The 10,149-nt window shown below is 51.3% G+C and overlaps 1 protein-coding gene across 2 annotated transcripts in view; it reads left to right on the top strand.

Annotated features, from left to right (window-relative positions):
* Positions 1-10,149, top strand: part of Alpk3 (alpha-kinase 3) — a 43,006-nt gene that overhangs the window by 10,368 nt on the left and 22,489 nt on the right. For both annotated transcript variants that reach the window (XM_005381491.1, XM_005381489.1), the window contains 2 exons: positions 7,633-7,750; positions 8,210-9,479. In XM_005381491.1, the coding sequence (XP_005381548.1) occupies positions 7,633-7,750; positions 8,210-9,479 (1,388 nt within the window). The remainder of the gene's footprint in view (positions 1-7,632; positions 7,751-8,209; positions 9,480-10,149) is intronic.

The raw sequence follows: 10,149 nt of genomic DNA, 5'->3' as shown, positions 1-10,149 counted from the left end.
TGCTGGGATTACAGGTGTGTGCCACCGTGCCCGGCTCCTCCTTGTGAAAGAAAGTTAGACTTTAGTTTATCAAAATAGACACATCATTTGAGGCTTCAAATTATACTCAACTTCTACCTGGGACTGGTGGTGCACGTCTGTAATCCCAGCGCTCAGGAGGCTGAGGCAGGAGGATTGCCATGGGTTTGAGGCCAGTCTGGGCTACACAGCGAGTTCAAGGCCAGTCTGCATTACATAGCAAGACCCTGTCTCAAAACAAAACAAAACCCACAGAAGAGTAAAAAATATGTGCAAATTATATCCAACTTCTATATTTATCAAAAAGACCAGTTTGTCTCTTGGCGTATACTCTTCTCCACAGTGCTGAGTAATGCAGCAAAGCTTCCAACTTGTGAGCCTTGGGTGTTAAATGTTCTCTATTGTCTTCCTGTTACTGTAGAGTAGGAATTAAGTCTTTTAGACCATCATTTTCTCTGTCTCTTCATTTTCTTCTCCACACAGTTACACAATAATTTTTGCATAAGTCAACATTTATTGTTTGCTTTATTACACCTATATGATATTTATAATTGAATAGTATGGTATGTAATTGTTATACTATAGTATTATGTTACACTACAATAGTACTGTATATGATTATGTATAGTATATATTTGTATATCTGTATATCCAAATGTGTGTATATATAGCATGCTACACTATAATTATACTATATATGATGATATTTTTTCTTTTTGAACTCAGGACCTTCATACTGAGCTATATCTCTAGGCTTTTTCTGAATTTTTTTTTTATTTTGATACAGGGTCTTATTATTCAAGCCCAGATTGGGCTTGAATTTGTAATGCTCTTACCTCACCCCCCTAGCTAGCTGGGATTACATTGTAGCAGTACATCCAGCCCCAATAACCTCTTTTTGTAAAGTTTTTAGTTTTTTGAGACTGGGTCTTGCTATGTAGCCCATCCTGGCCCAAAGTCACCATCCTCTTGCCTCAGCCTCCCAAGTGCTGGGATGACAGGTGTGTGCTTCCACGTCCGGCCGCTTCCTGGGCTCTATCTCCCTCCTTGATTTCTTCTCTTGCTCATTTGAAGTGCTGTCTCCAGTAGTTTCATCAGGTTCCAAAGGTGGTACAGCAAGCGGAGGGCATTCTATGCAGGCTCTGGACCTGGCTCCCGTGGAGTCCTTCTGCTCTAGTGTGGTGCGTGCACACTTGTCCTGTCTCTTACCCTCTCTCTTGCGAGACATTTCCTGCTTCTAGCACTCTACATGTTCTCTTTCTTGATTTATATTCCTGTTTTGGTAACTTCCTGGAAAGAGTGCATGGGAAATAAATGTCAGACTCATTGTGTCTGAAAATGGTGCTTTCACCACTCTACTCCTAGTGGAAAGTTGGGCTGGGTATAGAATTCTAAGTTAAAAATAACTTTCCGTCAAAAGTTTACAGGCCTTGCACTACTGTCTTTTTCCTTCCATTGTTGCTGGTTAGAGCAGGGAGGCAGTTTGAGCCTAATTCTTTGTAGGTGACCATTTTTCTCTCTAGAAGCTTGGAAGAGCATCGTGTTATCCTGTAACAGTGCCCTTTGATCTGGGTCTTCGTTCTAGGGCATACTCTGGTATTTCAGTTGGGAACTGAGACTCAGCCTTTGGTTCTAGGAAATTTGATATTTTAATATTGATTTCCTGTTCCTGTTTTCCTCTGTTCTTCCTTCCTGCATGCCGCTTTGGATGTCTCTTCCCATGAACTTGTTCTCCTATTTTCTCATCTTTCCCTCTCCTTTTTTTTTTTTTTTTGCCTTTTTGAGACAGGGTCTCACTATGCAGCTCAGGCTGGCCTTGGGCTCACTTTGTAGCCCAGGCTGGCCTTGAACTCATAGCTATCTTCCTCCTTCAGCCTCCTGAGTGCTGAGATTACAGGGGTGTGCCTCTTCTGTCTTTTGACTCCACCTTCTAAGTCTGGGAGCATTTTGTTCCCAGTGTCATCATGGGAATAAGCTCTTCCCCCACTTCAAGTCTAACCCACTGGAGTAAACTTTCTCCCTGCATCTCGTGATTGCCAGCCAGAAGGGACCTTTCCTGCCAAGGTCTGCAGTGTCAACAGGGCTGACCCATTTCCACACCTCATCCTCTGTGGTACCTTTCCTTACTCATCTCTGATTGAATGCAACATATTAGGAAAGATTAGCATAGTGTGTCCCATAAACATGCCCTTTCCAGCCACCAGGAAGAAAAGGTAGATCATAGGAAAGGGGAAGAGGGAGACGACAAGATGCAGAAGGTTCTAGGAACTAAGGAAACAGAAATCAGGTCTCCCAGCCTGGAGAGGTGGCTGGTGGTGACCAGCTGTGGCCTTCCTGTGACACTGTCATGCTGCCCCAGCTCATCCGGTGGAGACAGTGGCCACGGGTACCCATCTCCTCCTTTGTCCAGCAGTATCCCCTAAACAGGCCAGGACAGGCAGCTGCCAAGGGCCCGCCAGACACAGGCGACCAGCACTTTCCTGGGGGTTAGGGTCTGGTCTAGGCAAGGAGAGCACCTGCTCCTGGCCCTGCCGGTTGAGGGGTGGGATGCACTTGGGGGCCTGCAGGAGGGACGAGGCTCCGGGAATCTTCCCTTGAGGCTGGGCTTGACGGGCCTCAGAGGGCTTCTGTCCTGAGACAGCATCTCTGTCCACGGTGGCTGCCTCCGCCACTGTCCTCTGCCCCGCTGCGCATTCCCTGCAGGGCTGTGCCCAAGGGTGGAAGCAGGAGCATCAGCAGGAGGCAGATGGGAGCAAGACGCTGAGTTTTTAGAAAGAATCAAGTTTCCAAAGAAATTCTTTTCAGGGAAATAAGACTAATGTGATGACAGCTGGTAGAAAAGACTCATATATTAATATCAGAATCCTCATTGGAGAGAGCACTGGAAAAAGGAAAAGGAAACCTGGGGCTGTGGCACATGCCAGCTGTGTAACCCCAGGCAAGTTATTTAGCTCCTCTGGGCCTCGTTTTCCTGTTGTATAAACTGGGGTTTAAAAATCTGCCATTTTGCCAGGCATGGTGGTGCATGCCTATAATCCTAGCACTCCAGAGGCTGAGGCAGGAGGATTGTTGCAAATTCAAGACCACCCTGGGCTACAAAGTGAGCTCAAGGCCAGCCTGAACTGCATAGTGAGACCCTGTCTCAAAAAGACAAGAAAAAAAAAAAAAAAGAAAAAAAAAAGAAAAGAAAAGGAATTACTCAGAGCACAAGACAGAAACCAAAAGCAGTTTTACAAAAAAGAAACAAGCAGATAAAAATTTGCCATTTTGTAGCAGAGAGGGACTTGAATGCTGGCTGCTCCGCTTCTTCCCTAGATGACTTTGGGAGGGAGCCTTCACTTCACCAGCCTGTTTTCCTCTTCCTTCAGTGGAGGGTTAGGACCAGGTGCTCCTTCTGGAGTTTCTCTGAGGAGTAGATGGGGTAATACACAAAGAGAGTTCAGCTCAGTCTCTGGTCCTCAGTGATGCTGGCAGAGACCATCAGCAGCTGTTTGCACAGGGTTGTTCTGAGGGCCAAATAAAGTTCTGTATTTGGAAGTTTTTTTGAAAACCTACATTTCCGACTCTTCTCCTCCTGAATCTGAGCTCCTGTAAACGGGGGCCGGTTGGGAAGAGGCTCTGAGTTAAATGTCTGCATTGACACTGGGCTGTGATAGGGGGTCACAGGCTGTGAGGACGGAGGGCTCAAGTTCTGCTGTGTGCACGTGTGTGTGCAGGTACCCCTGCTGTGAGCACACGCACGTGTGCATGTCTGCCTGCACCACCGGGCTGTGTTTTAGGGTAGCTCATGCAGCCCAGGGGACAGGCACTGAACTCTGCACATCGCTCCATGACCAAGGCTCCCTGTTGCTGGGAAGCCCTCAGCTGCCGATGGCCCCGCTGGCCGCCCTGCCCCCCACCTGCCAGGTGTCCCAGCAGCTGGGGCTGTGCTGCCCGGTCGTGGGGTGGGTGGCTCTGTCTGGACCTGGTGGGATGAGGTCATCCTACTGGGTGGTGGGGACACCTGCGCTGGCAGGGGCCACATGCGCAGTGATGTAACCAGGGCTTTTAGCTCACAATGGAAACTCGGGGCTCGCTTTACAGCCAGCACTGCTCAGTGTTCCAGCAGGAAGCTGGCTGCTGGCATGAGACTGGGCTGCCAAGTGGCCAGGGTGGCAGTGGGGACCTTGGTGAAACCCAAGTGGGAAAAGATGGTGGTGACTGGCTCCTGGAGCTCTTCCCAAGGGAGGGCCAATAGGATGGCTGGACCAAGAGGTTGTGCGAGGAAGAACAGACAGAGGGCGGTCACCACGCCACAGCTGGCTCACGCTGTTAGGAGGTTGGCGCATGTCCTGAGGCCTGCGGGGCAGATGGGGAGAGGAGCTAAGGAGGTGGCGCACGGCCTGTGAGAGTGTCAAGTGTGCACACAGCTGCGGGGCAGGGGTCAGAGGTGGGTGGGCAGGGAGAGGCTGGGCTAGATGTGGAGAGCAGAGGTCATGCGTGCACAGACCTTCAAAAGCCAGGGCGGGATTTGGTCCCTGGGTTGTCAGTGGCGTCAAGCCCTGAGCCCCGGGCTGGTCTAGGTGGTGAGGGAGGACCATGAAAGAGACCAGAATGGGGGGCCCTGGAGTTGGGGGCACAGCTGAAAGGAGAAAGAGCCTCTTGGAAGTGGCCCCATGGAATGGATGAGATGTAAGACCTGCCTTTGGCACTGGCCAGGTACAATTCTTGGGTGTCCTTGACAGGAGCAATTCTGGGGCAGTGTTGGGTACAGAGGCCTGGCTGGAGGAAAGGGAGTGATGACAGCAAGTACAGGGAACTCATTATTAATTATTATTATTATTATTATAGATGGTGTCTTTGTTTGTTGCCTAAGTGTGATCCTCCCACCTCAGCCTCCTGAATAGCTGAGTTTATAGGATGGTAGCACCTCGCCTAATCTCAAAGCAATTTTTTTTTGTATTGGGGTTCAAAATCCAGGGGGGTTCTACTACTGAGCTACACCCTCTGTTCTTTTTAGTTTTTATTTTGTGGCAGCATGTCATTAAGTTACACAGACTGGCCTCGAACTTGCAATTCTTCCACCTCAGCCTCCCAGAGTGCTGGGACTATAGCTGTGCACCACCAACCTGGCTTCAAACGGCTCTTTTAAAGAACTATTCTGACACCCCTCTGCTTTCTTAGACAAGCGGCATTGATAAAGCATACTTCCCTGGATCCCAGTTCAGTAGAGGGACAAACTATTCTTACAGATAAGTTTATTACTCAGTCAGCCCCAAATAGAAAAAAGCTACAAAAAATGGCTTTTGCCCCAGATAGCTCACTTGAGATGTTAGTAAGAATTGCCTCCTCAGTATTTTATAGCTGTGAGGAGGAGGAGGCCAAGGAGAGAAAACAGAGACTGAAAAAAAGCAGCTGCCTTTGCTGCATCACTAAGAGAAACAGACCCTAAGACTGATTCTTGGGGCCCCAAGAAAAACTCGATGACTACATTCATCTGTTATCACTGTCGAAAGCCAGGCTACCTCAAGAGGGACTGCCCTACGAAGCCCCCTGGACCATGCCCTGACTGTAAAGGTGACCACTAGAGGTTGGACTGCCGTCTAAAGAGAAGGCTTCAGAGCTCAGACCCCTCCTACCAGCTGGTCCAACAGGAATGAAGGGGCCCAGGGCATACTCTGCCTTCTCCCTCTGGCCAGACTGTTATCTTCAAGAGGAGCCCTGCATAATCATGACTATAGAGGGAAAAGTAAACAGCCTATTGCTGGACACCTGTGCTAATCTCTTGGTCCTTCTTTTCAATCCTGGCCTTCCTTCCAGCTGTCACACCTCAGTGAAAAGAGTCACTGATGAGGAGGTAATCCGCTATTTTTCACATCCTTTAGGCTGTAATTATTTGTTAGATCTTTCTTGCGTATCTCTGTCTTCCTGAGAAACCACTGTGAAGATACCAACATGTATTACAGCAGCCATTGATAATTTCCTACCAATCTGTCCATAACTCTGTAATGTTTCTATTGTTCCTGTGCTATTTTTGGATGTATGTTTATTACTATCATTGAGAATAGTCAATGATTGTTTAATTGATCACTCATGTACAGCTCTATTTGTTTTCCCTAGAAACCACTTTGAAGAAACCAAAGTATAGTACCACAACCATTGCTAATTTCCTACCATTTTTGTCTGTAGCTCACTATTATTTGTCTATTTGTTTTCCTGAGAAACCATCTTGAAGATACCAATAGGTAAAATAACAAACATTGATAATGTCCTACCACTTTGTCTGTAATTCGGTGAATCCCCCTATTGCTATGTTGTCCTTCTTTTGCTCTTTTAAATTAAAAAAAAAAAAAAAGAACTAGTCTGTAAAAGAGAGAGATGGCAGGATCTAAAGGAGGATATAGAGACAAATGCAGTTCTTTTAAGGAAGGGCGATGGTGCCGGGAATGGTACGGTAAACAGGTAGAGTGCAGGAAGCAGACGGAGCAAGAATGAGGGCCGGAGAGGTGGCCTCGATGCGGAGGGGAGTGTGGTTCATCCGCCGGCCATAGGCAGGTGGAGTGTGTAGATGCCAGGCACCTTGCGTGTGGCTCTCCTGCCAAGCGCCGGTCTTATCTTTTCTACGGTGCAGTCGTTCCTGAGAGCAGAGGCTGGGCCTTCACGCTTGCATATGTTGGAATGAGGGTCTACCAAGTAAAGCTGGTCAGTTGGCGCCCGAGTCAGAAAAGAAGAAGAACTCCCTGGCTAGAGGAGGAGCTTCTTGGGCTGGACCTGGGGGGTGCGGCTCCGTTCATCATGACTGGAATCCAGATTTGGAAGCTGCTGGGGTTCTCTGCCTCCTACCCCTTGTTCTATCCTGAACATCAATTTCATTTTTCTCTCTCACTGCAAATCAGCTTTATGTGTTTTGTAGCTGTCTGACCCCTTCAAAGTTATATCCAGACACAGGGGTAGGCTGTCTCTTGGTGCTCGCTCCCGAATGCTAGGTCAAAGCCTGGATGAGACTACCTGCTTCGGGGTCCGCGGAAGGGAACTCACCTTCCCTGGCCACTCAGCTGTGGCCAGGGAGGCAAGACGTGTGTTTGTGACAGTGAGGGGCTCTTCCTCATGGGTGGCTGGGAGACCCCAGAGAAGAGGGGCTGGGAAGACCCCTCAGCGGGTCTCACTACAGTGAATTTGTAGGTATGGATGGGTGGGTAGAAGGATGAAATATGAATGAAAGGGCAGGGGGTAAATGGCTGGTTTAGCTGCATTGTTAATCTAGCTCAGGAACTGGGGGCAAAAGTAGGAGGGCTCTGGGCAGTGATGGCCCTGGAGGGAGAGGACAGAGCCTTCGCTGTAATTGGGGTTGTGGGATTACTGTAGAGAGGAAACAGATTACCACCAGTGAAGGATTTCTGGAAATTCCACACTTCTCTTCCAAGCAGGGGGCGAGGCAATTTCTCCTGTACGTTTTATTCCAGGGCTCAGCTGTGACAGGCCGTAGTTACTAAAATGTTGGCTGAGCTGTACAGGGAGCCTGTGGGTCCAGCAGGTCCAGGGCGGATGGTCTGGGGGCAACCGGGCCTTTCATTCTCTCCTCCCACTGTTTTGGACCTTACCTTACTGCAGCTCAGTATCCTGTTTCCTCCTCAGGGTACCCAGAGCCAGAGGTGACCTGGTACAAGGATGACACAGAACTGGACCGCTACTGTGGCTTGCCTAAGTACGAGATCACACACCAGGGCAACCGCCACACCCTGCAGCTGTACAGGTGAGGGGAAGGGTGTGACGTACTCTCTGCCCCCACCCTGGGGCACAGTGTCCCCAGTGGAGATGGCCAGACACCCTCTGGAGGAGAAGAGAGGGTCCTGCACCCGGCTGGGCCACCTGGTGAGCTATGTTTGCCTTCCAAGGCCTGGGATCTCCTGAGGCCAGGGAGGGAGTATCTCTGACAGCCACAGAGCTGAGAGCAACCCCAGTGAAACATTTTCCATGAAGTCAGCAGCCAAAAAAAGCAACTGAGTCACCATTACTTCACAAGGGGCCGTGCTGGTCACCTGCTCCTGAAGAGAGCTCTCTTGAGCTCGGAGTCTAATCCCTCCAGGGACAGCATGACCTTGGGCAGGTGCCATCCTCTTTTGGCCTCCGTTTCCTCCCCCAGAATGGAGGGTGTGGTAGGAGGTGATGTCTAAGGTGGGCTGTGGTACTCACCTCATGTTCCTGCCTTTAGGTGTCGAGAAGAAGATGCTGCCATCTACCAGGCCTCTGCCCGGAACAGCAAGGGCATTGTGTCCTGTTCGGGGGTCCTGGAGGTAGGGACCATGACGGAGTACAAGATCCACCAGCGCTGGTTCGCCAAGCTGAAGCGCAAGGCCGCAGCCAAGATGCGGGAGTTGGAACAGAGCTGGCGGCAGGGGAAGGAGGCGCCTGGGGAGGCCGAGGCACTGCGCAAGCTCAGCCCCGACCGCTTCCAGCGCAAGAGGCGCCTGAGTGGACCCGGGGTGCCTGTCCCCTCGGCCCCGTTCCCACCCAGGGAGGCTAAGGATGAGGCCCTGGAAGCGTGGCAGGAGGGCGAGACCGAGTCTGCTCAGCACCGCAGCTTGGGTCTGATGAACAGCTTTGCTCCCGGTGAGGCTCCCACCAACGGGGAGCCTGTGCCAGAGAATGGTGAGGACGGGGAGCACGGCTTGCTGACCTACATCTGCGAGGCCATGGAGCGGGGGCCGCCAAGAGCCCCCCAGAAGGAGTCCAGGGCTAAGAAGAAAAGGAAAGACGAGGAAGCCAAGCCGGGGCTAAAAACACCAGAGTCGGAGAAGGCAGCCCGAAGCCGCCACTCTGCAGAAAGCTGTGTCCCTTCAGACCAGCCTGCTCCCAGTGGGACACAGGGGCCCGTGGGCATGGGGCAGGTCCAGGCCCCGCGCAGGGGCCGGGCAGCCTGGGCAGCTGGGTCCCCCGGGACGGATAGTGTCAGGAAGTCAGCCCCGGCTGTGGGCACTCACGACGGGGCCCACAGTGCCCCTGCCCAAAGCCCTGCCCAGGCCCCAGCCACCACCCCAGCCCCGGGCCCAGGCCAGGAGGGGTATTTCTCCCTGAAGGACATGTATATGGAGAGCACCCTGGCGTCCAAGCCTCAGGGGCAGGGGGAGCCCCGGCCCCCTAGTGTCAGGGCACCTGCAGAGGGTACTCCTGGGAAGGCACCCATCAGGTCCAGAGGTGCTGAGATGCCCACCAGTCTTGGCCAGCACACCCCCTCCTTGGCCCTCCAGCCTGCTCGGCCTTTCAACAGGAAGAGATTTGCCCCTCCAAAGCCCAAAGGGGAGCCCTGCGCCGACAGCCAGCCCCCCGCTTCCTTAAATGGAGCCCCGGCTTGTGGGACCCAGAGCTCCGGGCAGGTCCCACCTCAAGCCTCTGCCCAGGTGCCCACACCTCCTGCCCGCCGGAAGCATAGTTCGAGGGACAGCCCTGTGCAGGGGCGAGCCGGCCACAGGCCTCCGCCAGAGGTGAGTGCGGTGGGGGCTGGGAGCCCCTCTGGGAAGCTGACCTCATGGAAACTCTTGCTGTAACAGCCTGGCAGCCCGCAGCGGGGTGGGGGTGGGGGTTATTTATAGTAGGGGTGGGGAGGGGGGAGTGCCAGCCAGGAGCAGGGACCACAGGCATGGCTCCACTTGGCCAGCTCCAGATGCCAGGCATGCAGGCAGCACAGCCTATGTGGCTCTCTCTTCTCAAGTATGAGTGTTCATGGCCACGGCGACTGTGTTGGGGGTAGCGGGGGTGCTGGGGAGTTTTCCAGTTGGGCTGAGACTGCGGTTTTGTGGGGGGACAGAGCAGCAGGAGTGAGCTGGAGTGTGTGGCGTATCTCAACAGGGATGCTTATTAGAAGACTTTAAAAAATATTTTGTGTCCAGCAAATGCTCTTTAATCTGGATTTACATAAGTTTTCAAGTCAGGTATACCTATGCAGTGCAATCGAGACATATATTGAATGTTTACAATTTTAAAAAGAGATCTATTACAGTAAAAGACACACTGCTATGAGTCCCCCTCAAAAACTCCCCACTGCTTCAAACACACTTATCCCCTCATTCTGACCATTTCTTTCTTTCTTTCTTTCTTTCTTTCTTTCTTTCTTTCTTTCTTTCTTTCTTTCTTTCTTTCTTTCTTTCTTTCTTT

The sequence above is a fragment of the Chinchilla lanigera genome, unplaced genomic scaffold, assembly GCF_000276665.1.
Source record: "Chinchilla lanigera isolate Chin_1 unplaced genomic scaffold, ChiLan1.0 scaffold00015, whole genome shotgun sequence".
In the NCBI taxonomy this organism is placed as follows: Eukaryota; Metazoa; Chordata; class Mammalia; order Rodentia; family Chinchillidae; genus Chinchilla; species Chinchilla lanigera.
The sequence above is the reverse complement of the archived record's forward strand: the minus strand, read 5'-3'. Positions and strand labels throughout refer to the sequence as shown.